A 27,495-nucleotide genomic window follows, 5' to 3' on the forward strand; every position below is an offset into this window, starting at 1 on the left:
ATATCAATCTGTCACATGATCGACGAAAATCATTGCATCAGGGCAGAACAATCGTCAAAACTGCCACACGCACTTTTAGGATAAAAAATCAGTCATCCAGTATATCGATGGCTTCTCGACCCAAATATAAAAGGATGAGCTCAGTTTGGTGGGCTGTATGGTTGCTAGGCAACAGCTCCATCCAGGTTAGACATGAGGTTTGACCCTCGCACCAATTTAATACGGTGTCATTATGTTGAATATTCTTAATGATCAACACTGCGAAAAGCACAATAATAAAGATATTGATAAATAGTGACTTTCTTTTAAAATGTTTATCCCATTGTGCAAGTGTACCAAAAAGTGACCGAGCTACACAAGGAAGGGGGCTCATGGTTAGTTTAAGGTTTATTCAGTCTTTGACTCAGATGACAGTAGATTACTTAGAGAATCTAGATAAATCTCTGGGGGGTGGGGGAGTACAATAAAAACACCTTACATGTTGGAAGAGCACCCTAGAGTACAGTATCTCTCTCACTCACAATATATACAACACATTCATTTTGCATCATATTCACTCATACGCAGCGGGGGGTGGGGGGGGGCATAAGTGGACTCAATTGGACCTTATGAGGTTTTGCCGTTGAAGTATGAACATTGCATGATATAACTGAGAACTTGGAGGCTGTTCAAGTTGAAATCAATGCTAAGTCTTGATCACAAATGCAGCCAGAATTACCAAATCATGGTGTTTGTCCAGCAGGTGGCGGTGCAGAAACATGCTGGGGATAAAAAAAAAAAAAAAAAAAAAAAAAAAAATCTACTCGAATCAATTCATCCCAACATGCAGCAATTTGTAAAAGTTCAAAATGTCGTTGATTGAAGTAACGTTACATAATCATATCTCATGAACTGGTAGAAATTTTGGGGAGAAGCTCGGGTTTAACAGCCACACTGGACTTTGAGCAGCTAATGATTAACTGATGGGACATAATGCGTGTTTGATAGGGGCCCGTAGGATCTCATAAAAGCACATTAGAGTTTCTATAAATGGATGCCATCCGGTAGAGTGAATAAAACCAAATCAAATTCAAAACAAGTTTCCCGTCTTGATGTAACAGCGGAATCTCCCAAAGTTGTTTTTTTAAAATTGAAAGTCAAGTTGTGTTTGACTTTGGAGAGTTTGCCACATTTCTCTACATGGATTATCAAACAATAAAAGTGCTCAACTCAAAATAAGAAGTCAGCAACTCTATGATTTTCTTAATTAGCCGCCTGGGTAGCAAATGCTAGTTGAACAAATGCTGAGCAATTTGCACTGGAGCCAAATTCTTGCTGGAAATGTGATGAGTTGCTGCGTGATGAGGTAAAGCGGTTATGTGTGAACCCCGAATGACAACAAAGGGGTCTGGTTATTTAGACGTGAAGGCATTTCTCAAAACGTAATCTGAAATAACATCCTGATCGCGAAGCTACTTCTGGATAACAATGCGTTGTTCCAAAATATTTAATTTTTTTTGTGGTGGGTGGGGGCATTTAAACAATTTTTGGCATTGTAGAAAAAGTTTTGGCGCGGCAAAAGTTGCCATACAGATATTATACATTCATTTTCTACAAATTTGACCACCCCAGGTTGCCAAATACAGACACTTAAAAACTACATTTGAGAAGGATGCTCACGCATTTGAAGGGAGCAGAACGGCCTGTAAATCTTTTTCTACGATGCCAACGCCATTTCCTGGCACAATAACGATGGAATTCCGGCAGCTGAGGAAAAAACACAAGAAGAGACCTTCATGTTTGAGTTCAGCGAAATTCCAAGCAGCTTGTCTCTTGTGATACATAGTGCGTTGAGAACATAGCTAGCTGACGTTTCTCTTGCACAATGACTCCATTTCGTCGTCCCATATGTTGCAATCCAAGCGGCGAGATATCGAAGAGCTTATCGAATGTGCAGTGACATTCAGATGTTGATCACATTGCCAGGATGTCAGGCCACTGCAATGGTGAGGAGCTAAGAGCTGATGATGCGGGCCAAAGTGACTTAGTGGAGAGCTTCCCTTGGTCACACGCAAACACACACACACACACACACACACAAAATGGCAGCACTTAGTGGTTTCTTGGATCCGTCGGCTCGCGCTCCGGAAGGGGACAGGAAATTCCACAGTTTGCTATGTCGCGCTTTAACGCAGTCCAAAGCGGCGAGGGCGTGGCGGCGGCGGAGATACTGGCTCTGGAAAGGGGGACGTGAGATAAGTGCCGCAGAGGGGAAAATGTGGCGGGGGAGCTTCACGTGACCACTTGCTGCACTGTGGAGCGTTCGTGCGGACACGACTGGTCACGGCAGTGCAGCCTGGCCAGCAGTCGCCGCAGCTTGTTGGAGAAGTTTTTGTTCATCTGGCGGTACATGAGCGGCATGGCGAAGCTGCTGGAGAACGCCAGCAGCTTGGACACGCAACGGAGGAAATAGTACGTGGGCAGGTAGCGCGAGCCGCCCGCGTAGCCCGGCGCGCCGGCCACCGTGTGCACCAGGAGCGTCACGTAGTACGGAGTCCACAGCGCAAACTGCACGCACACGGAGGCCAGCAGCAGCCGGTGGATGGAAGGGTCCAAGCGGGCCGAGTCCTGGTCCAGCGGCGTGGACTCCTTCCGGATGCGCAGGATGAGGGCGAAGGCGTACAGCACCGCCACGGCGGGCACCACGTAGCCGATGAACATCATGATGGCGTCGGCCGCTTCCTTGTTCTGCATCTTGGAGCACTCCACCATCTTGGTGGAGATGTGGTTGCACACGTAGAAGAGCAGCGAGGAGAAGCTGGTGAGCACGGCGCCGCCCCAGATGAAGCCGCAAACGTGCTTGGTGTTGTACACGCTGGACATGTAGGTACGGGGAAGGGCGCGCTCGATATAGTAGTCCAGACTGAGCAGCGTGGTGGAGTACATGATGACCAGCGAGGAGATGTTGAAGAGGATGAGCAGCGTGATGTACACCTCGTTGGTGTACTCCCACGCGTGCCAGCGGGTGAAGGTGGAGCTCAGCAGCTCCACGGGCACCACCGCGTTAAGCACCAGGCCCGCGATGGCCATGTTGACAAAGTAGACGTCGGGCATGGTCATGGATACCTTGTTGGAGAGGTTGACGGCCACCAGCAGCATGTTGTAGCACAGGCCCAAGGGGAAGCACACCAGCAAATAGACCAGGGACAGCACGGACAGGATGAGGCCAAAGTCCTGGCACAGGCGGAAGTCCACGCTGGTTTCCGTCTCGTTGTAAACCATGCAGATCCACATCGCTGGACCCCGGAGCAGGTGGACTGCAACCATATGAAGTCAAACGATTACAATAGGGATACGATCCGATAAAAAAAATACATATTGTGACATTTTTCAACACTTCAGATCAAATGAAAATGTATCCACCCACGTGAGGGCCTGCTGCTTTCAGCATGGCCCGAGACAATGGCATTTTATGTCCTGCTTGCGCGAGTTCGCCGCATTACGCTGTTGGGAACACAACAACTCTGATGGTATATTTACCACAGTGGTAGGGTGTGACGTGCGAGAGCATGTAAAGAACGTGGCCGAGTGAGTGACATCCGAAGCTGGAGTCGGGTTCAATAAAAAGCTGAAAACGTGGCCCTAGCGGTCCATCAGCGAGGGCATGACAGTACTTTGACTCCTTAATTTTACTTCACTCTGGAGTGAGCGTTTCCAAAGCTTTATTGAAGAAACGGGAAGAAAGCAAACACGTATGAAGCATATTCAGATACGAGCCGCCAACAAACAGACCCGCTAACAAGTTAGCCAGTTAACAGCCAGCCAACTCGACTGTCAAATTTGCTGACACCCATATCACTCACCAGCCTTGGACCCCCCCTTTGAAAGCCATACACACTATTATAGCCACTCCGACACCCATATCACTCACCAGCCTCGGACTCCCCTTTGAAAGCCATACACACTATTATAGCCACTCCAGGAGGATAAAATAATACCTGGCTGCACCTTACATGCACATTATTGTGTAAATAATGCAAAATATACTTTTTTTTTTTTACCCAATGACTCGATGATTTGATGAGTCCAAGTGTCACTGTACTTAAGTGTCTTGGATGCAGACATGGGAGCCGAGACTGCGAGGAATCCCGCACTGACAACATGGACTGATGTATGTGAAGAATTTCTGGCGACTGAGTGTAAAGCACTTTGAATCTTCTTGACACGCGGCGACGACTAGATTCATAAAACAGTGAAAAATGTGAAGCGGGCTGCAGTGAAGAGGCCACTCCAAGCGTCTGGGAGTTCAAGGCGAGGTCAAGGAAAATGACCGGGAGCGGCGTCGGGGATCAAGCCAGAGTTGTTGAAAGTGCTCGCTCTTGTTTATTTTCGCAGGGCTTAATTTGGCCGTTTGTAGATTTGGCTTCTTTAGAAAGACGTCTTTCCCCTGATGATGAGGAAATAAACTCAGGGGGAAAAACGTACGCTAATCTGCAAAACAAAGTGCGGGAAAGCCGCTTTGTTTTCAGAAGGATGACTCGCATTTCCAGTTAAAAGGGGAAGCATTTTTCTTCCTCTACTTACGCAAGAGCCACTACTGAGGGTCGGCGTTTTGGCCTACGGGAGGCAGAGACGTCAGTCTGTCTCCTTACTACACCAACTGACTCTAATGAGCTTGTGGCTGAGACTGGGAGTCAAAGCAGTTGGACTGGAAACAGGGTCAGCAGGAAGAGCGTCTCCAGTTACTGTCGACAAAAGTCTGTTTTCACCCACAACGGCGCTGCTCGGCCCACATGCAAACACCAGCGGGTGAATCATTTACGAGCAACTTTCCTTTGCTGAACGCTCACTCAGCAATTAGCCAGCTAATAGTCCACTCCCCGAAGGCTTCTTAAACGCAAACTGCATTGCGCAACGTTATCGTAACGTTGATTCGGCAGGCCACGGGTATGGCGTTGTTTTCATTTACGGGATTCGATATGGGCAAGTAGGCTCCTTCAACACATTCGGATCACAAAGGGAGTTTTCATTTATAGGATTAGCAAAAGTTAAAAAGGAAAAAAATAATTGAGAGGAAACAGAAAATTCTTCTCGATTTGCCGTCTCATGGCACTTTGGTATCGTAAGATAATTAGATGCATGGGAACGTCACAACTTTAATAAAAAAAGGGCCATGGGCTTCAAGTTAACGCTCTCTTTACACACGAGTGTCGTTGTTTTGTTTTTGTTTTTTTAAACACCCTTAATTAGCGATTGAAAGTTTTTCCAGGATGACGGTGTGTTGTTGACAGAGTGTTTTTTCCCTCCTCGGAAAAACTGTCGGGCGGACAATCGTATGAGTTAAACCCGCAATGGCACAACCGTTCTGCGTGTGTTCAACACCGAGTTTGGTCAAACCGCAAACTCTTGTGACTGTGACACAAAACAGAGAGATGCCAAATAGGGAGCTTGCGCTTCCTACCAGACAGGAAAAAAAAAAGAGGAACAAGTGGTTGTCTTAAAAAGTGTCTCGCAAGTCATTCACCACAATAAAAAATGGCAAGGAGAACAGTTTGCAACTGTGAGGCAGTCCCCCGTTTAAGATACGACTTCGCCATGTAGCACCAACGCTACTTCTTCATTATCATGTGCCATTCTTTTCACCGTACGATAAAAACCTCGTTGCTAGTGCTTTCCTCTGTCCTCTAAAACTGGAACAGGCTCCACAATTTTAAATAACGAACGGAGAATCTAGTGGAGCACTTAACAGCGAATGAAACATGTTTCAAAACACCGAATTGTCCTCTACCCCTTCGATCTTAGATTTTTGGGCTTCAGGCCACACCTCCAAGTGGCCGCCAGCTATGCGTAGTGACTGACACTAAAAGCGTACTCCAGCCTTGGCAAAAACAACACGAGGAAGACATTTTACATTGGTTCTCCACACACGTAACTGCTGTCCAGCCCAGTCTGAACTTTTTGTACGACTTTGCGTCAGGAGTGGCGGAATGAAATATTTCCCAGATGGCGAGGGCCCCACCAAACATGATGTCGTAAGAGTGACCCCCAAGCGGCTCCGTGTGTGACATGCCGGGCCCCACGCCCCGATTCTGACAGTCCGGACGTGTTTACTGGAATTTTGAGAGCCTTCTGAGAAATGAGTAGATTATGTCACATGATTTACTGCAGGCAGTGGGGCAGGGCGACTACATAAATTAAAAAAAAATAAATAAAAAAAAAACATGAGGTGACTCACATCCACAAATGTTGCGGCTGGGTAGCGGTGACAGGAGTCAAGGAAAACTGCGACATCCAACACTCGTCTTGGTGTATAATTTACAGCAAAAGAACCGCGTTGCGGCCAGAAAGCTACTTCTGAAAAACTTTTTTTTAAAAAATCACAAAGTCCCCAAATCTCCTCAGACCAATTCCCTAAGCCGCTAAGAACTTTGGTAGTGTAATAATAATGAGGCATCTGATTCAAGGCTAATCGCGCATTGCACGTCGCTGATTAAAACGAGTCACTACTCAGGAAGTACTACTGCTCTAATTTTTGCGATAACATCCCGTTAGCCATTTCCTTGGTTTACGTCAGTCCCAACATCTGCGGTTTTGAGATTACGAACTGCACATGATAAAGTAGCAGTTAACCATCGTATCAAGTATTTTTATTTTACTTAATTTTACACTCTGAAAAACTGTTCTCGTTAAAAAAAAAAGTGTAATAAAAGCAAGCCTTTCAACGGAATCGAACCAGATGCCAAACACCAAATATATTCTTAATCACTGTTCTCGTTAAAAAAAAAGTGAAATAAAAGCAATCCTTTCAACGGAATCGAACCAGATGCCAAACACCAAATATATTCTTAATTGATGAAAAATTCTGTCGTTCAACTGCTTGAAGGAAAGGATGCCAAGTGGAGTGCTGTTATGGTTCTTTTGGATTGTTAATGTTTTTATATTTATATTTTGGGGGAGGTCGCCATACACATGGTCCGCTGTAGTATTTGTGACTTTGTGTGTGTAAGGCTTTAAACAGGCAGGGCCTGGCTTGGTGAGTGACGTGGGCTCAGCGAATGAGAGTGTCAATTGTGCTGCGGCCATCGGCGGCTTCTAAAATAATGCGCTGATCAAGTGTTTGTTTTCTTAAGACTTGTTCAATAAAATGACTAAAATTTCACAAGGAGCTGTGTTGATCCTCAACTACTATCACGTCATCAATCAGGTGTCACGTTTCTCCGACAGCTCTCAGGTGACTTCTCTCCGCCGTCGGTACGTTGGAACTCTCGTGGCCGTCAACTGAAGTTCAGCGGTCACCACAAAGCAGGCTTAAGCGCACTTAAGCCACAACCGCCCCCCCACCCCCACGTCGCCTTTGGTCACGTGGTTGAAGTTGACGACGACAAGTGCGGGCAGGCCGGAAGAGCAGGTGGCGAGGGGCCTTAAATCTCAGGCGCCATTTAATGTGCTGAGCAGGAAGATTACAGCTTTAAGTATTTGGTCAAATTGCAGCTTTCACTTTCAATGACAGTCACATGTTTACTATTTCTACTTTTCTACTGATGCTATACGGACCTTTTGTTGTTGTTGTTGTTGTTGTTGCGTTAGGCACAGTTTGAAAAGCGCTGCAACGGTGGTCTCAAACTGGAGGCTCGCGGGTCATTTGCGGCCAGCATCATGATATTTTGCAGTGCCCACTTTTTTTTTTTTTTTTTTTGCTGTTTTGTGTGTTTGTGTGTGTGTGTTTTAATGACTTATGGGCTACCATAGTTCAGACTCATTTTGAAGGAATTCCTAAGTGACACCAAGTATAAGGAAGTCCCACTCATGGCTTACAAAACCTGCCTTTAAAGAGCAAGGTTGGTCGAGAAGAATGGCCAATTTCAAGAAAAACAGGAGGCAATGTTACGGTCCTCAAGAAATCAGACATCATTACGCAACAAGACATGTTGAGAAGCATGCAAAGTAGCAATAGAGAGGAACAGGTCACCAAACTTGTTCAACTTCTGAAGAACTCTTAATGTTCTGAACCGTTATTAATAAAGAATGAGAAGATTGGATTAGTTGTCTTTTTTTTTTAATACTTGATAAAAAAAAAGACAATCAGACTCTATCTCCAGCAGTCCCCGGCATAAAATGAGTTTGAGACCCCTGCGTTACAGGGATGAAGAGGAGGAACTTGAAGCAGGAAATGTGCTCATGGGCCACAAAATTAGGTACACCTACATAGGCTATTCTGCCATTGCAAATATATCGAGATGTTTTCATGATTAGTTTGGAGCTGCTTCTAATATTTTGAGACTTCACATCAAGGTTTGATAACTCAGGACCCAACTGGAATAACTAAGCTACACAATATATTGATTGCTCTGGCATCAACATATCGGTTGCATACATTTAACGTAAAAGACATGCAACTACAACACCGAGTACAACAGACATGAAAAAAAAGCTGCCAATTTGACTCTTGAACTAAATACTGTAACCAAAATATAGTACATATATCAAACACAACTGGTGTAAACATATGATTATGACAATTTCTAAAGTGTCATTCAAAACTGAGCTCAGATTTTTTTTTTAAACAAACACGGTGTATAACAATTACAGGATGACTATTTAAGTTTGATGACGCCGTTCAAATGTCATAAAACGTCCGCGGTACTTTTAAGCTATCTTCATAACACACAATGAAACTCTTAAAACTTGCTCAGAATAGAAGCGTTCAAATAAATGTCGTTTTTAAAATGTTAAAGATATTGTAGGCTATTACGAGCACGGAACGAAAACAAACAAAACACTGCGGTGACCTCCATCGCACTTGACGCCACCGATCAAATTCTGGCGAGCTGTCACGGTTTAGTCAGCAATTTTCAACCGTTCCCCACTACTAGTTCTCGCGTCTAAAACACTCCCAAACTAAAGATTTTCGCACTTTTTTTTGTGTGTGTGGAGGCAAAAACATCACAAAGTGGAAAAGGGAAAGCCCCCCCACCCCCTCACCAGAGACGTTTGAGACTTGGCTCCCGAACGGCGCAACCTACGGAGGCATCGGGTCAGGATGTAGCATTTCCACAGGCATTTCTCAGTCGCTTCATTTGGACGAGAAACGCGCCGAAAAAAAACACGACCTGCGTTCCTTAATTCCTTTAGAAAAGAGAACAACAAACACCGCTGGACTCCATTCGTAGCCCTCGACTAGTACCAACTTTTGGGGACGAGGCTTGTTCTGAAAAAAGGGGGCGGTCCTGTGGAGAAGCTACGAGCGTTACAATGTGTACACACGTGACCCTCCCCCACAGTCCGCCAGCCGCCCCCCCCCCTCCTTCATCTCCGCTAGCCAACCACGGGAGGACGGCCTCCGTTCTGATTGGGCGGTTGCTTTCAAGAGGAGCGGGGCGTTATGAGGAGACCGAAGTGGAACCGCAGACACAGTCCTCGTACACACGCACGCGCACCAACGCGCGTGCACACACAAATATACTCTTGCTGAAAAAAGGACATTGGACCCCCGTACATTCGCGGTTCCGCATCCCCATTCTCTCTCTCTCTCTCTAGGCAGGGTGTCCATAAAAGTAACTTTACAATTTATTTAAAAAAAAACATGACAAAGGCAGATTTGTTTTATTTTAATCAGTGTACTGTATATCGGAAGTTTTTATTCACAATAAAGGTTTGTGTTTCGGATACTCTGTTGATAGAAGGGAAACTGAACCAAGTGGCTCCTCCTCATGCATGAATCCTCCAATTCATGCATTGTACATGAAATTTATGAAGAGAGGGACAGTTTTGGCTAAAGGGAGTTTATTTATGACACCCTGAACTGGTTGCCACACACACACACACACACACACACACACACACACACACACACACACACACACACACACACACACACACATATCACTGCGACATTGTGCATAGCTGATGGTGAAGTTCAGCTGCATTATCTTCATGATCTCTCTCGGTGATAACGACAAACCTGTCATAACTCACAACCTATTTGTTTTAAGGTTGGAGGATGCTGAAGCTTTAATTCGCCAATCTTCTTATCGGGAGGATTGATGGAACTGCTTTATGTGTCGGCGTGGGTTTTAGGGTGAGAGCTCGCGTGACTCGCTGTAAGGCAACCAGGTGTTTATCTCATTGAACGGTGATTAAACATACAGTAATGTGATGTGCAAGACAGTACGAGGCTTATCCCGGTGACGCCGTGTCATCAGTTTGTGAGTAAAGAGTCGATGATAAGAAATAATCAACATACCGAGCTTCATTCCTAACTGATAAATCACTCGGGTTTGTCATCGCAATTTATTGTAAAATCGATTCAGATAAGGAGTATAGAAAATGGATCAAAGCTGGCGAGGAGACCGCTTGTTAATGTTAACATGTCTTGAGGACAAAAATCACACTTGAGCCGCAAATCAAGCACTAAAAATCTGTCCCTATTTTTAGACGGCTTAGCAGTGCAGCAAGGTGTTGCTTACAAACTTTTAAGGCTGCATGACGACACGCTAGCTTGTTTACAAATGGAAATCTATGCTCCGTCTGCCCCCGAGATGCACGTCAGGTGTTTGTGTAATTACTTTGGCACCAGATGGCCAGCGACACATAAAGCGAGTCCTAACGACTCGACTGATGCGTTTGTGGCCGCGATGCACATGAGGTCGGTCTTGTCAGATTAGCACCTCTGAGCCGATTCCGGAAGAAAGTCATGGACGCTTGCCAACCAAATCAGCAGACTCGCATCGTTGTGACTTGTGACTTTTTAATAACAAGGGTAGCACAGATGCGGCCACTAAGACGAGGCAGTGGAGCACACCACCGTGCTTGTGTGTCGTATGCCCCGCACATGCCTTTAAGCTCAGAGGCCGGGGGGGTGCACATTAAGCTCATTAAGTCTGTGATGGAGATTACGGTGCGTTTAGGCACCAGACACCAACGTTCAGTGCCTGGCCATGGGGACATGTCAGATTCCGGCTAAAAAGAAGCAGTTACTATTGAGTTAGACTGACCGTCGGAAACGGTTGGCTTTGCATCGGGACGGGAATTGAAGTAGGTTACATTTTGAGACATGATTTTGCGATGCAACAGGATGTAGCATTTCCACAGGCATTTCTCAGTCGCTTCATTTGGACGAGAAACGCGCCGAAAAAAAACACGACCTGCGTTCCTTAATTCCTTTAGAAAAGAGAACAACAAACACCGCTGGACTCCATTCGTAGCCCTCGACTAGTACCAACTTTTGGGGACGAGGCTTGTTCTGAAAAAAGGGGGCGGTCCTGTGGAGAAGCTACGAGCGTTACAATGTGTACACACGTGACCCTCCCCCACAGTCCGCCAGCCGCCCCCCCCCCCCCCTCCCTCTCAAGCCAACCACGGGAGGACGGCCTCCGTTCTGATTGGGCGGTTGCTTTCAAGAGGAGCGGGGCGTTATGAGGAGACCGAAGTGGAACCGCAGACACAGTCCTCGTACACACGCACGCGCACCAACGCGCGTGCACACACAAATATACTCTTGCTGAAAAAAGGACATTGGACCCCCGTACATTCGCGGTTCCGCATCCCCATTCTCTCTCTCTCTCTCTAGGCAGGGTGTCCATAAAAGTAACTTTACAATTTATTTAAAAAAAAACATGACAAAGGCAGATTTGTTTTATTTTAATCAGTGTACTGTATATCGGAAGTTTTTATTCACAATAAAGGTTTGTGTTTCGGATACTCTGTTGATAGAAGGGAAACTGAACCAAGTGGCTCCTCCTCATGCATGAATCCTCCAATTCATGCATTGTACATGAAATTTATGAAGAGAGGGACAGTTTTGGCTAAAGGGAGTTTATTTATGACACCCTGAACTGGTTGCCACACACACACACACACACACACACACACACACACACACACACACACACACACACACACACACACACATATAACTGCGACATTGTGCATAGCTGATGGTGAAGTTCAGCTGCATTATCTTCATGATCTCTCTCGGTGATAACGACAAACCTGTCATAACTCACAACCTATTTGTTTTAAGGTTGGAGGATGCTGAAGCTTTAATTCGCCAATCTTCTTATCGGGAGGATTGATGGAACTGCTTTATGTGTCGGCGTGGGTTTTAGGGTGAGCTCGCGTGACACTCGCTGTAAGGCAACCAGGTGTTTATCTCATTGAACGGTGATTAAACATACAGTAATGTGATGAGCAAGACAGTACGAGGCTTATCCCGGTGACGCCGTGTCATCAGTTTGTGAGTAAAGAGTCGATGATAAGAAATAATCAACATACCGAGCTTCATTCCTAACTGATAAATCACTCGGGTTTGTCATCGCAATTTATTGTAAAATCGATTCAGATAAGGAGTATAGAAAATGGATCAAAGCTGGCGAGGAGACCGCTTGTTAATGTTAACATGTCTTGAGGACAAAAATCACACTTGAGCCGCAAATCAAGCACTAAAAATCTGTCCCTATTTTTAGACGGCTTAGCAGTGCAGCAAGGTGTTGCTTACAAACTTTTAAGGCTGCATGACGACACGCTAGCTTGTTTACAAATGGAAATCTATGCTCCGTCTGCCCCCGAGATGCACGTCAGGTGTTTGTGTAATTACTTTGGCACCAGATGGCCAGCGACACATAAAGCGAGTCCTAACGACTCGACTGATGCGTTTGTGGCCGCGATGCACATGAGGTCGGTCTTGTCAGATTAGCACCTCTGAGCCGATTCCGGAAGAAAGTCATGGACGCTTGCCAACCAAATCAGCAGACTCGCATCGTTGTGACTTGTGACTTTTTAATAACAAGGGTAGCACAGATGCGGCCACTAAGACGAGGCAGTGGAGCACACCACCGTGCTTGTGTGTCGTATGCCCCGCACATGCCTTTAAGCTCAGAGGCCGGGGGGGTGCACATTAAGCTCATTAAGTCTGTGATGGAGATTACGGTGCGTTTAGGCACCAGACACCAACGTTCAGTGCCTGGCCATGGGGACATGTCAGATTCCGGCTAAAAAGAAGCAGTTACTATTGAGTTAGACTGACCGTCGGAAACGGTTGGCTTTGCATCGGGACGGGAATTGAAGTAGGTTACATTTTGAGACATGATTTTGCGATGCAATAAGATGCCGGATATCACATGAGCAAGCACATGAACAAAAACAAGCTATATATACAGTTACCCTTTCACCTTTTTAAAAGGGGGGGGGGGGGTTCCAGGAAAAAGACTTCCCTTAAGGTAAAAATGTTTTTGTGGTCAGCATATGCACTGTTGATTGTATGTCTTGTGGTCTGGGACATAACTGTATGTCGGATGTTGTGGAAAAACAAAAAACAGGCCCTACAGCCAGGATCAACAATAAATAAGATGATGTCTTCTTATCTGATGCTTTGAAGAGAGTTTTGATGATGAAATTTAATATTCCCCCTCCGATCTGTATCATTCCCCCAGAAAGATCCATTAACTTCTATGCTTCTGCAGAGCGACGCTATGAATATCTGTCAAGTATCTTTTATCTTGACCAACAACCTCTTTCCCTGTTTACCCTCAAATAAGTAGTACGAGGTTACATATTAAATCCAAAAGTGAATTCAAAGTACCGTAATGAAGGGTGATCATTTATGCAATTTTCCCCAAACAATGTTGGAGCACTTTGAAGAGAGTTGATTAATAAAAGGTTATAAAACCTTCCCATGATTTCAGAGAATTTCAAAATGGACTCAAGTCAATTTCCTGGAGATTTACTCTTGATCCTTGCCCTGCTTGAATGCGAAACCAAGTCATTCGCTGAAAGAGGGTAGGATTTTGGTTATGAAACATCACCAGTCGCTCCACAATTGTCATGGCGATAGCTACGGTAGACCTCAGAGGTCCGCTCTCTGCCCCGCGGGGTTTTCTTTGCTCATATTCAATTTCAAAAGTGTCCATAGAACTTTATACAAAAAAAAAAAAACAATCTCTTCTGATACAGAAGATATAAAATATTATTCTAAGTTGAAAATTCTCCCCAAGACTTCAATTACTTATATAAACCACACCCCCATAAAATTAAAATATTGTATGTTGTATGTGGTTACACAGAGAGGCCTGCATAGTTGAATTGAATTCCTGGAAGAAGTGACGAGGACAAGATCAGCTGGTGGCGGGCAGATTCAAAGGGGCGATGCCATGCTTGCTGAGATGTGCTGTAGGCACAAAAACATGCATCCGGCACCATTATTCAATTCCAAGAAAATATTTTTTGGTGTAATCTGACATGAAACATCTTACACAAGGTAAAAGCTGCAGTCTTGGTCAGCTGTTGTCTTTGGTCAAAGCTGCCCAGTAGTCTGGGCCCCGGCCGGGGTCAGTAGTTGCCAAATCCTCTTGTACCTAATCCACTTATGGGGTTACGGCGTTTGCATCGTTGAAAAAAAATACGACATGATATTTTCAGTTAAGTCACAGTGAGAGTTTGTGGCCCTGAGGAATGCTGAGTGCTTAAACAACAGCAGAAGCCCCCATGAGCAATTATTGTAACGATCTCGTAGCTTCTTGCCAAACAGTCAACTCTTTCCATGCTGGAGAGCTACAAGTCTTTTTTTTTTTTTCCCTCCCAGATTTCCCCAAATATTTTCAACGGGATTTAGGTCAGGGTGCATTGTTTCCATTTGTATGCGCTGCTGCTTGTGGGCTTTGAGTCATGACGCTAGTCTTAGGAGCCAAAGATCTTGCCCCCCACCCCCACCCCTTACCCTTCCCCTTCTTCCTCGAAATGTTGCTTGTTGACACTGGGTAACATTATTTTGCCTCCTGTGATTTCAGAATGTCTTTGATGCAGGAAAGGGCCTCCAGCCCCACAAAGCAGTTTCACAGCATGATAGCACCTCCATGTGTTACTTCTCAAAGACTGTTCGTTCCCTACTACCGTGGACACGAAAGGTCACGCACGGATGTTTTGTGCCCTCGTGGGCTTCACCGGGTGGTGCCTTCCCAGTTCGACCACAAATCCTCCCTAATAAACCCCGTGAAGGGAGTTTTGGTGCGCTTTTGGCGCAGTAACGCTGCACGCATTCGCCATGCTCGGACATATTTTCACATATGGCTTCACGACCTGAAAGTGACCTTGTCACTTCTTTTCAGGTCTTTCCTTTTGTTTCAGGTGACAATTGCATTGATTAAATGTTTAGGTGGCGCCACTGGTTGAGCATGAACAAGAAAACCTGCCTCGAACCCGCCTCTTCCAGTTGCGCTGGGGCCAGAAAAGTAAAAGGTGCTATTTTAACCCTTTCATGCACCCTGTAACCTGATAACAGGATTAGCTGTCCCTCAAAGGGTTAAATGGTATCTGGGGACTGCCGTGCTCTACTGTCATGTTCTTATCTTATGTAATACAATTATTATTCAGGATGTTCATAGTTAAAATGTCTTCGTCAGACCCGCCAATGAAGCCGATGCTATCGTCAAGCAACCCGTCACAAACTGCTGAATCGGGGTGAATTTGAGACCTTGTGTACTGTATGGAGGGCGGCCCAGTGGCCCAGTGGTTAGCGCGTCAACCTCACAGTGCAGAGGTTCAATTCCAGCTCCGTCCGACCTCCCTGTGTGGAGTTTGCATGTTCTCCCCGGGCTTGCGTGGGTTTTCTCCGGGTACTCCGGTTTCCTCCCACATTCCAATAACATGCATGGCAAGCTGATTGAACACTCCAAATTGTCCCGAAGTGCAAGTGTGAGCACGGATGGTCGTTTGTCTCTGTGTGCCCTGCGACTGGCTGGCAACCGGTTCAGGGTGTCCCCCGCCTACTGCCCGAAGACAGCTGGGATAGGCTCCAGCACCCCCCCGCGACCTTTGTGAGGATAAGCGGATCGGAAAATGGATGGATGGAAGTATTTGCCACCTCGTATTGGGACTGGCTTGTCCGATATGACATGATGAAAGCATCGCCTTGTGAGATCAGCAGTGCCTGACCACAAGGTGTGATCACCAAAACCAGTTTTAACCTTCTGCATCGCCAAATGTTAGCTCTACTCTTTTACGGTTACACAAAACCAAGCCTTTCGCCTACCACCAGATTTATTCTGCAATGAACATGAACCAAGATTATTCCGCCGTGTGGTTCCCCGGCGCATGGATGCCATCCGGACGCCGACGTGCAGATCTAAGAGGGATTAGTGGGCTGTTTTGGTGGATGGACTCAAACAGTGGGAGGCTAACCACACACAGCTGTGTACTTGGGCCTTTCATAACGCTCCGGCTTCTCTGCCCCCCCGCTTCGTCTTTGGCTCGGACCCTCCGGTCACCTTCCCCTCCCACTGACCTCAGAGTTCACAAAGCTCGCCGGCTGCAGACAGCAGGAAGCGGGAACGTTTCTTTGGCCGCTCCATGCCGGACCCCTGGAGAAGGACCGCCGTCTCCAGATTGGGGCTGAAATGACATCACGCATAATATATGATCATATAACATATCAGACCTGTCTGGTCTTGTCTTTTTTTTCAAGACTGAGTTTTCTATTATTGTCTGTAACGACAGTGATTTTGATGGATCAGTCGATGTAAATACATGCAGCTACATCGTCAGACATGTCTGGTTTTGTTTTTTTGGTTTTTTTTAAGAGTTTGTACATAGCCTTTCATTCTTTACCAACAGCAAATTTGATGGATCCAATTACATAGTTCAGACCTTTCTAGTCTTGCTTTTCCTGAAGTGACTTTTTGTACTTGGCCTTTTCATTCTTTATTGACAACGAATTTGATGATGTGTACCCATTGTTATGCCAGAAATGGTTTTTTTTTTTTGCTTTTTTCTTTACAGGTTTTTTTTTTTTGTTTGTCTTTCATTCTTGAACCAAAATTGATTTTGACGGATCTCGCAAGAAAGTACATGTATACACCCCATGTTTGAACTGGCTCGTGTGTAACTGCATGCAGATACACCACATCAGACTCATCTAGTCTTTTTTTTTTTTTTTGACTGAGTTTTTGAACTTGGCCAAATGGACTACAGAACATGAAGACAAATTTTCCCAGCCCATTACAATTATTTTAACAAAAACAATCGATTATCATCTTCATGAGGGCTGATTTTTTTTTTTTCATGTAACGCTTGTGTGGTCATATATTTTTGGTAAATTGTACGTGGTCAAAGTTCCTTAGCCTGTGATTGATTTTTTTTTTTTTCTAATGGAAAACAATCCTGAAAGGACTGGCTGGAAATGTCCAAGCCTTTATTCAGTGCCATCACAAAATTTATGAAAGTTCGGAAAGCCGCGTCATCCATCATGCGTCACACAGTGAACATTTGTCACATTCTTGGCATACGATGTGGAACTGTTGACAGCTGCGTTGCCACTTTGCTTTGAAGCGGGACCAACAAACGTTTAATTATCTCCTGCTCGGATTGGTTGATGAATCACCAATTTGAGATGGTATACAATGTTGTGATTTTATGGCACTCATTAGATAGTCAGATGAACCTAATATGGTTGGTAAATGTGGATCAGACCCATCTAGTACATTTTTTTTTTGCTTTGCTTCGTTTTTGTACTTCCTTTCAACATTGCATTGACAGTAAATTTGACGGTTGGGAGAAAAGTGCAAGCGTTCCGAATGCCTCATCGCCCCACACCTGCAGCAGACACATTGGACAGAGTGCCTCTCTTTTTTTTTTTTTGCTCTTGTTTGATGTTGCAGTGAAGCCGCCCTCGAAAAAAAAAAAGTGCTTGGCTGTCAGCACACTGTGCTCTAGCGAGTCCGCAGCAGCCTGGGCATGTTTGTGTATGTACGGGTCTGTGTATATGCCCTGCATTTGCATGGCAGTCTCCGTATAAATGCTCTATCTGAAAAAAAAGGACCTTGTTTAGTCTGGAAACAGAAGTGATCCGTATAAGAGAGAGCAGCCAACAAACACCTTCAGTCAGCTGATGTTTTCCAGCTCCACCTTTCTTTTATTTTTATTTTTTTCAAGTAAGCTCACGCGCTCGTTCAAGGACGGCCGGGTAGTGGAATAGCTCATTACTTTTTCATGATACCCATCGTCTTTAATCAACATCAGAGAGTGACTTTCGACACTTTCTGTCGAAAGTCACTCTCTCCCCCCCTACCCCAACCCGGAGCTTTATCTCGTTAAAAGTCTTCTTGCTTGCCCTGTGCCAGATTAAATACAGTGTGCTTCTGCTGAACTTCCTCTAATGCCTTCCAGTAAGAAAGAAAAAAAAAAAAACGCTAGCCTTCCAAACTCCACTAACACCAGGCCCTTTTTTTGAATGGATGTGAAAGAGAAAGGAAAAACAATGACTATTTTGTGCACTGCTTGTTCCGTGACGGAGCACAACTGCTGAGGTCATCATGAGAAGTAAGTTTGTGCATGTTTGAATGGACTGTACAAGTCTCACTGGCTAGTGAGTAGATAATCACTGCCTGGTCCGCTAGCTTAATGCTAACATGTTCTGACAAATAGAGCCTATGTGGCAGTGTTTGAACAAAAATGGTGGACCAACACATGTAGACATACAGCAATACTCACAGGCATGGCATGTATTTTTCGTCCTTTGTGTTGAACGACTACTTTTATGAGAACAACTTGGATGTCAAAGGTCAGGTTATCACACTGGTGATTAACATGTAGCCACATAAAGGGTTGTAGCACAATGTAGGTTTCAAAACGTAGAAATAACCAAGGAGAACTGAACATTGTGCAGGTGTCCCAAATGTTGTGACCGATGGGTGAATGTCCTCAAAAGGAAGGAAGTGCGAGGAAGCCTTTGAAGGAGAACAAAGAGCTCCTGGACTCATGATGATGTGTGCGCCCGAGTTCTGAGAATGCTGGGAAAGACTGCGGGCCTCCTGAGTGTGGAGAATTGAATTGGGGAACCTGCGCTTGTTCAAGGGAGCGGAAGACAGCAGGGGGGGAAAATGTCAACGATCTTTCTGGGCAATAAACAGGACATGCATCTTACGCCCGATGGATACCAGTGACCTCTGGTCCTCATTGAGTTTACAGCCAGGAATCTTGGCTTCTTCTTCTTCTTCTTCGGCTGACGTAAAGAAAAAAAAAAAAAACACCTTACAAGTTCAGAGAAAGAAAGATGAAAAAGCACAGATCAGCCCTCCAAGTGTCATGTCTTTGTCTTGTTTTTTCCTTTCAGGAAGCAGAGCGGGTCTGCCTTGTCTCATTCTGCTCAAAGCTACTGACGCAAATGTGAACCCTCATACAGAACAGCTCAAAGGTCTCAATATGTGGTAGAGTAATTGCGACCCAGCCGAAAAACTGCCAGTGATTTAAAACAACCCCCCCAAAAACAAGGATCCAGGCTTCACCCCAGCTGGAGCTGAAACAAAATCAAACACACAGACATGACAATATCTCTCAAAACTGAAGTCTTTTATTTTTTTGAACAACGTAAATAGCCCCTGCAATTGTTAGCTAATAAAACGGAACCCACCCACCAAAAAAGTCTGATTTGTGCTTCTGCTTTACCTTCTGTGTGCCTTCGTTTGCCCTCTAAGCTTTATACTCTAAGTTGGTTAGCTGACATTAGCCTAGCCAAAATCTCAAGGCCAAAACTAGATGTTTATCGACATTGGATAATATAAAATAAATGACTCATGACTCATTCATGGTTAGTATGAAACCAATGACTTCTACATATTACTAACTTTGATAAAACCTTATTAAAATCAAACTCAGACGTAACCAAAAAAAAAAAAGGGTTTTGCTGCGCTACATATGAGGCCCACATGTACTGTGATCAGAACTTTTTTTATTGTGGTCATGGTCGATGTCGACGTGCCACCAGATCTGGCTCAGAACCGCATTTTCTGTGAAATTTATCTTTCCACACCCTTGCGGTGCACCCGATGCTTACCAGAGAGGCAAATACAGATGCCAAACCGCAGAACGGGACCACATGTTTCACATCTCGTACAAGGTAACACGCTAGCCCGTTGGAGCCCTAATCGCGCTTTCAGGAATTTGTGAAGGACTGTACGTTAACTTCAATGCATGAACATGGTTACGTGTTGCTGAAGCAAACAACCGATGGAACAGTGGCACAGTGGGGCGAATGTAAGCAAAAGCAGGTAGCTTATTGGCCAAAGGACTGCCTCGTGAGTGTTGTCCCGATGACAAAATGGAAAATCGATGAAACAAAACAATATACAATTTCAATATTGAAAATACAGATCAATAAAATAGGCACTTATCAAGTCCACATGTGTCATTCTATTCTCTGTCAGTTCTGCATGCACCATTGGAAAGGAATTGTCATTATTTTTTTTAATACATTTTTTCTGAAAGATCCAGGTCCAAAATTATTCATATTTTTTCCATTTAATCAATCCAGTAGAGTTCGAGTTGTATGGTATGCTCAACAGTTCACAAAATGTCACCAGGATGTTTTTCAATGCTTTCCTCACACGTTGGATAAAATCCAGGATATGAAGCTTCAAAATGGACAATTAAAAACATGAAGCTGCAAACAGACCCTTCCACTCTCTTTTTTTTCGTAAATCCTTGAAATGACCATCATTGTCTTTATTACATTGAGTGTCTTTTTTAAAAAAAATCTTGCACTCCACCAATACTCAATGTTTTTAAAAACTAAAACGAATACGAAAACTAAAAAAAAACCTAAACTTAAAAAAAAAAGCATTTTCAAACAACAACAAAAAAAAAGCCTAACAAACCTGCTCTTGAAATGTCATTAAGACTGAATTTACAGACTTTTTGGGCCATTTTTTGACAGTGTATTGTGTTCTGTATCCTGATTAGCGATGGGACTGTAGACCAATGTCAACAATGTCCTTCAATTTATAGTATAGTATAACTATAAAAAAAAATCAAGCTGACTATTTCAGGGTTTACCCTGTTGCGGATTCTTTTTGGAACATAACCTCCGTAAAAAATGAGGGTGCACTGTAGTATGAAAAATGTACAACTATCATAAAAGTACTGTCCTAGCAGACCCATAAAAAAGATTTTCACCAGGACACACACACCGGCCAAAATGGGTGACCTTTAGGGCACAGATTAGCAGTAAGTCACACTTATTTGTCTTGGCTATTTTATTGCTTCCATCTGTTCTTTTCTGCCAATGAACCTCTCTGCCCACCTGCACCCCCCACCTTCATGCTCTCCTGTCCTCCACCACCTGTTTCCTGCCTCGTGATCTCGTATTCAATTTGGGTTTATGTTCAGCGTCGCACTTTTTAACACAGGTTGGGATGATGCGCAAACAAAAGAACTGTTGTGCACTTTTCCAAATGTTCGAGTCAGCATGCACGCAGAGGTGTGCCTCCCACCCAGGCTCCGCTGTGTGAGCCTTTCAGCCAGCCCTTTCTGGGCCCCTTTTTAGCCTCTGTTCCATTGTTCTTGTGCTCTCTTATCAGCTGCGCAGGCTCCAGCCTTCCTCACCACAAACATCTTTCTGCCTGGAAATACAAGCTTCAACACCACATTCAGTGAACAGGCTGAATGAAGTTTTCATTTTTCCACCCATTCAGTGGACTTCGTGACAGAAAATTTATGGAGGCGTGTGAATCCTGGTGAAAATGCATTTAATGGGGTCCCAAATATGCCCCTTCTTCACTCAGTATGACCCCCCCCCCTCCTCTAAAGTAAACTTTTAGGTCAAGGTGCAATTTATTATGTCACTGTTATGGCAAGATACAACGCCTTTTTTTTCTTCTTAAAAAATCCTCTCCCATGACCAAAGCTGAGTTGGAAAAGAAGGCTTTAGCATTCTAGTTTGAGAAAGATTGAATAAATGAAAACGGGCTTCGCGTGGCCTTGGGGGATCAGATAAGCGTTTAGTCCAGGGTCTTGGGCCTTTCTCGCACAGGGAAGCTTTTGTTTTCTCACCATATTCTTGGCTTTCATTCAAGAGCAATGCTGTTTATTATTCCCTCGTTGCCAGATTAATCACACATAGTGATGATGGGATCGGAGCTTAGAACTACAATATTCCCCCGCCCGATGTATTTCGCGACGAAACAAATACAACAGACCACCCCGTGTGACATTGGAGACACAACTTTGTTTATTTTTGAGTAATCCCTCATTTAATGTCGAGAGATTTGGCAGTGTGAGGCTCTGTAATAAAATCAGGATGATTATTTCCACTGGGGCACGCAGGAAGAAAAGCTATCATTATCTATATCTAACCTCCCCCAGGGCTATGAACGCTATCTGTAAACCTGCTCAAAGCAACTATGTGGCACAATTAAAAGGAACAGAGTGTGCCTACCCGCAAAGTGTTAATTAGCAATTGGCTTGTAAATTTACTGCTTCCTCCCCCCCAAGAATATGAATCTTCCCCAAAAACTAAGCATTTTCGAGCTGCCTAAGAAGTCCGTAGAAGTCACCTGGTCACCTGGAAAGTTAGAAAACTGTAGCCCCTGACGCCTGTTTAACCAATCGAAGTGAAATTGATTAGACGTGGATTGTAACGAGGCATTAAAAATAAAAAAAAAAAAGCTCAAGATTGTACATTCCCAAAAACACAACATCAAACCGGTAACATTTCGTTTTTTTTGACAATATGCCAGTACACCATCATAAATAAGTCATGGTTGTAATGTAAGCAGGCCTGCCGTTCTGCGGTGCACATGCGTTAGTGTGTCGGGCGGAGGTCTAGGAATGAAGTGAGGCTACATTAAAATCTTGCTCACAGCTTCAAGACAAAAATCATACAAACATTCAAGCCTGCATGCAGACTTGACTCACAAAAGATGTGTTTCCATTAACCAGAATGAAACCGACCAAAAATAATAATTCTTGTTTACTGTTTTTGGCCTCCTCAAGGAGCGCATGGAGAAATCCTTGCCAAGGCCTATTGTACAAGTTTCTGATGGAAACATATCATCTGCATCTCGAGGCTGTGTTTTGGACGAGTGAAGGAAAACACAGGCGTTTGACGAAATAACATGTGGCGTACATGTTAAATGCCAGTTGCTGCGAGTGTTCGGTGGCAAACCTTCACATGCACGCAGTACAAGTGGAGCTAGAGAGTGACACTTGTTATTTCAAGGAATCATGGGATGGATAAAGTTGAAGAAAGCGGTGGAATTTCTCATTCAGTCCTTTGCCTGATTGATTATGTAATTGGGACAAAATGGGAAGCGCTACAGCGGGGACTTTAGAACTTAATTCATTCCATGACCATCATTATTACAGATTAAAATGAAATTGAGATGACATTAATCCGTTTTAGCCACAACAACAACATAGTATTGTGTTTTTTCAATGAGAAAAATAAGACTTGATCATATTGCACTTTACACAAACATACAGTCATGACGTACTTTGAACGTACTCACGATTTTAGTTTGCACAATGTCTGGATGCCACTGGTTCAACCATTGCGTAGCAGTAAATCCCAGAGAAATTCCTGTGAATCGCTAGCCAGATGACTCAGTCTACGCGGAATCTCAACGCGCGTCATTCAATAGTTGTCACGTTTCATCTCGCCGGGGGCCACGCGTTGAGTTGTTGCCGTTGCGCCAGAGGGCCCCCTGTTGGGTGGAGGCGGGACTGCCGTTCCGCTCGGCGCTGCCAAAAAAGCAAGCAGGCATCTGAGTTGAGTTTCACTCGGCTGCGGCCAAGCTTTCGGCAGATGGTGTTCGCCAAACTCGCGACGTCGTGCTGATTAGAAGCAGAGGGGCTGCTGGGGAGGGGGAAATCTCACACTTCGCGAAAGCCGACGTTATCATTTAGTCGGCGAGGCTCCACGTTGTGTAGTCTGTTATGATTATACTGTATATATTTTTTTACTATTTTACCGAAGACTTACTTTACTTCAGACTTTTTCCACATTATTAGGACCGTCATTATTTCTTGCAAAATTCTAACTTCCCACTGCTAATATTCGCCTTTCCTGTTTTAATATTATGACTTTTTCCCTTGCAAAAGTAAGCGGTTCCCTCACAATATTTTATATTTTTTCATAAAATTATGATTTTATTTTTTTTGTAGGCATTCATTTTTCTCATTAAAATGACATTTTAACCTCGTAACATCATGCCTTTATCTTGACAAATTGTCTAAAATAATAATAGTGAACATTATTCTCAAAAAATGATGACTGTACTGTTTATTGTGTTTATTTCCTTATCGAAAACATACATTTTCTTCTATTCTAAAATTCAGATTTTTTTTCTTGCAATATCGTGTCTTTTTAAAAATAAAATTACACTGTTTTTTTTTTTGTAAAATTACAACCTTAACATTTTTTCTTGCAATATCATGTCCTTTTTAAAACAAAAATTACTTCGTAGCATTACTTTTTTTTTGTAATGGAGTGTTACTTTTAGTTATATTTTTATGGATGAAGTCAAAAAAGAGGTAATAAACTTACCCGTTGAGCAGAATTGTTTCTCACTGCGCGTCACTTCTTAATCATTTTAACCTCCTGAGGTCCTTTCATTCTGCTTCTGTTAGCTATTCTTATACACCGTGTGACAAATATGCTGATTTAAATTGCAAACTCTTCCAGTACAGTAACAAAGTACTTTTATGTTCTTACTTCCCACCACTGAATGTACTGCCCGAGTAGCCAAGAGTACTCAATAGCCATGTGTGTATTTTCAGCACAACTGATTGTTTGTCTAAGAACATGATAGTCATTCTATCTAATCAAGTAAAACAAACGGGAGGCTGTTTTCATTCTCAGGACATTCAGTGCAGTGGCTAAACAAGCCTCTTGTTAGACCGTACAGTGTGTATTGTGTACTGCTTGCTCACTGTACTGATAGCAGTGTGTGTGTCCTCGGGACGCTTCAGGGACGGCGGACCTGATACAAGCTGGCTCAGAAAGGCTGACCGGGGGCCAAGTGAACGCCATTCGAGTTTGCATTCCTCTGATGCACACTGTCCAATTTTGTCCGCTCATTTGGACACGCACAAGACACAAAGGAGCTGCTGCGTTGGGGCTCCCCTCGAGCTCCCGTGGGGCCTCGTTGCAGGTGTTGACACCGGTGGGTCAATATATTAAGTACACCTGCACCGTCTTGATGAAAAACTTATACGTGGAACTTTGTTGTGCTTTATTTCATCATATTAAATATTGTCATAGATGTCGTGCCCAAATGAGGTATCAGAAAATATGAAACAAATTCAATATTCATCACATAAATGCATGTTTAAAATTATAAGGCATTCCTCGTAATAAAATGACATTTGATCGAGTTTTGCTTTCCTTAATTCTTTGGGAACTCAAAATGTTAATATCTTTTTATTTTATTCAAAATGAATTGAATTTTTAAATGAACATAACTTCATTACAAAAATAATAATTTAACAACGTATATGGTCCAATTCTGAGCTATTTTAGCCAATACATTTGCTGTGTGTTGTGGTTACAACAAAACACATACCGTATACAATATTTTTATTGTTGTTATTATTATGGGCATATTCTATATGGGCGTTCCCCAATAATTTCTTTATATATTTCACTATTTTAGTTTTTTCATTCAAAAATGTTCACGTCAACTACCGTTGGATAGAAAATAAATGCGACATTTTTTGGGGAGTGATTTGATGAACGTTGTCGCGTTGCATTGTTGTGCTGGAATGAACCTGAATTTACACCGACATCTGGCGGTAGAAAACAGAAATTCCAAAGGATAAATGATAATGCGACAAGCACTTTGATCAATCACAAACTGCTTGTAATGGGCGAATTTCCAAAGGTCCGCTGTGTTCTCAACAAGAGTCAAGTATCGTGTCGATACACGGCGATCTCAACCGAGGGATCCAATGCTGCCATCTGCTGGCCTTAATTAGCATGGTTTTAATTTTGGTTTTCCCGTCTTAATGATCTAGTCAGAGTTGCCCAAGACTTTTTCTATGCACATAAAAAAAAAAAAAAAAACAGTAAGCCACACTGACAGCGTTCAAAGTGCTCATTTTCGAAGATGTAGCACCACGATAAATGTGCCATGGTGGCGTAAATGGCCCCTGGGTGTGACTTTGGACACAGCTGGTCTGTGTTTAGTGAGGAAGAAGACAAAGGTCTTGACAGTGCAACACTTGCAACTTGCAACACACAAAAGCTGCTTCATGAACTCACCGAGCACCAGAAGATGGCGGCGGATCCGGCAGACACTCCGACGAGTCCCGAGGCTCCTCGTTTCGCACGTTGTCGTGTGTGTGTGTGTGTGTGTGTGTGTGTCCTATAGTACTGCTGTGGCATTACAGCCAGGAAGAGGAGAAGGAAGAAGAGGAGTGGGTACCAGGGGGTTTATTAAAGGTCAATTTGCCGCCACAGTGGATGTCGCAAATTGAAATTGTTAACATTCTAGCTTGGCAAAGTAAAAAAAGAAACAAGTGAGATAATGTGGTTTCCAAAGCGAATTCATCCCCTTGGAAGTGGAGATGTGGCTGTGTTCCGAATTAACTAATCAAATTCAGACTCACGTTAAAAGGAAGTCAGCACATACTTGCAACCATTTTCAATCACTGATTGAGTTTAGCTGCTGTTGTAGGCTATTTATATATGTGACATGTTTTAAATTGCGGAAAAAGCATCAACTGTGGTTGAAATGTAAACATCATTTTATTTCCACTTTACTTTTTTAAGTCCATTGACAGATCTCAAACGTTTCGATTATCTAATAAACAGCAACAACAGGCATTTACACATTCAAGGACAAAGAATTCACTGCAACGATAACAAGACGCCTTCGGATCCACCCCGAGTGCCAATTCACGTTATTTCTTGTACCAACAGCTTCAAAGAAAATGTGTCCTCAGTTTGTGTTGTGCCCAACCTCTGATGGATTAAAAGCCTTCGAAAGTGACTCCTCAGTAAAAAGAAGGCACAACACTGCACGAGAAGTTCCTGTAAGAGTTTACAAGGTCATCAAAAATGCTGCAATTTTTGTTCCCGTGAATCCTGCGCATATCATCATCTTTTAAATGAGGTGTCCTTGTAAATGCTTTCTTGAAATGCTTCAAATTTTTTTTGGTTTTCATTCGTATGGAAACATGATTCAAGTTGAGTGCTTATTTTCGAATGCTTCTCAGATTGAGGCGATGATTCGTTTGTGATGTAGTTGCCCGGGGATTTTACACCTGTACTGATGAAAAAAATGCTGAAATAATTTTTGTATGAGATTCTGCAAAAAGTTAAGCATCATCTCACAGTAAAACTCACTTCAAGATAGCTCCAAGCTGCCACAAGATGGAGCCAAAATGCAAGTCTTTCTCCAAATAAAGTTCCTTAATTCACTTCGCAACAGTTCCTTCGCACCAAGCTGTCTCAAGATGGCACCAAAATGTAACTTTTGTCTAGATGAAGCTTCTCAACTCACTTCTAAACACTTCTTTGGAACCAAGCTGTCACAACACGGCACTAAAGGGCTACTTTTGTCAAAATGAAGCTCCTCAACTCACTTCTAAATAGTTCCTTGGCACCATGCCACCACGAGATGACTGAAAAGCAGTACTTTTAACAAAATGAATCATTATTTCAAAGTCTTTCACGTTGTATTGTTTGGGTTTGGACATATTACTTTACATTCTTTCACATTAATCAAAGCCCAAATCCAGGTTTTTGGC

At 43.6% G+C, this 27,495-nt stretch overlaps 1 protein-coding gene and 1 long non-coding RNA gene across 6 annotated transcripts; one reads left to right on the top strand and one right to left on the bottom strand.

The window, feature by feature from the left end:
* Positions 1-371: 371 nt before the first annotated feature.
* On the bottom strand, positions 372-26,076 carry gpr146 (G protein-coupled receptor 146). Of its 5 annotated transcripts, XM_019875822.1 has the most exons (4): positions 26,006-26,076; positions 23,253-23,484; positions 16,256-16,362; positions 372-3,296 (listed from the first exon to the last, which is right to left on the bottom strand). In XM_019875822.1, exon 4 carries the CDS (start codon positions 3,271-3,273, stop codon positions 2,272-2,274), a length of 1,002 nt encoding a protein of 333 aa, XP_019731381.1. In that variant the 5' UTR covers positions 3,274-3,296; positions 16,256-16,362; positions 23,253-23,484; positions 26,006-26,076; the 3' UTR covers positions 372-2,271. The 5 variants fall into 5 exon arrangements, with proteins under 5 accessions (XP_019731381.1, XP_019731382.1, XP_019731383.1 ...); XM_019875823.1 differs by lacking the exon at positions 23,253-23,484 and having other exon boundaries at positions 26,006-26,053; XM_019875824.1 differs by lacking the exons at positions 16,256-16,362; positions 23,253-23,484; positions 26,006-26,076 and adding exons at positions 9,003-9,021; positions 11,056-11,190.
* On the top strand, positions 25,982-26,743 carry LOC109519355 (uncharacterized). Its single transcript, XR_002168933.1, has 2 exons — positions 25,982-26,073; positions 26,666-26,743. It is a non-coding gene; the product is annotated as an uncharacterized LOC109519355 (long non-coding RNA).
* Positions 26,744-27,495: the final 752 nt, after the last annotated feature.

The sequence above is a fragment of the Hippocampus comes genome, unplaced genomic scaffold, assembly GCF_001891065.2.
Source record: "Hippocampus comes isolate QL1 unplaced genomic scaffold, H_comes_QL1_v1.1 scaffold93, whole genome shotgun sequence".
In the NCBI taxonomy this organism is placed as follows: Eukaryota; Metazoa; Chordata; class Actinopteri; order Syngnathiformes; family Syngnathidae; genus Hippocampus; species Hippocampus comes.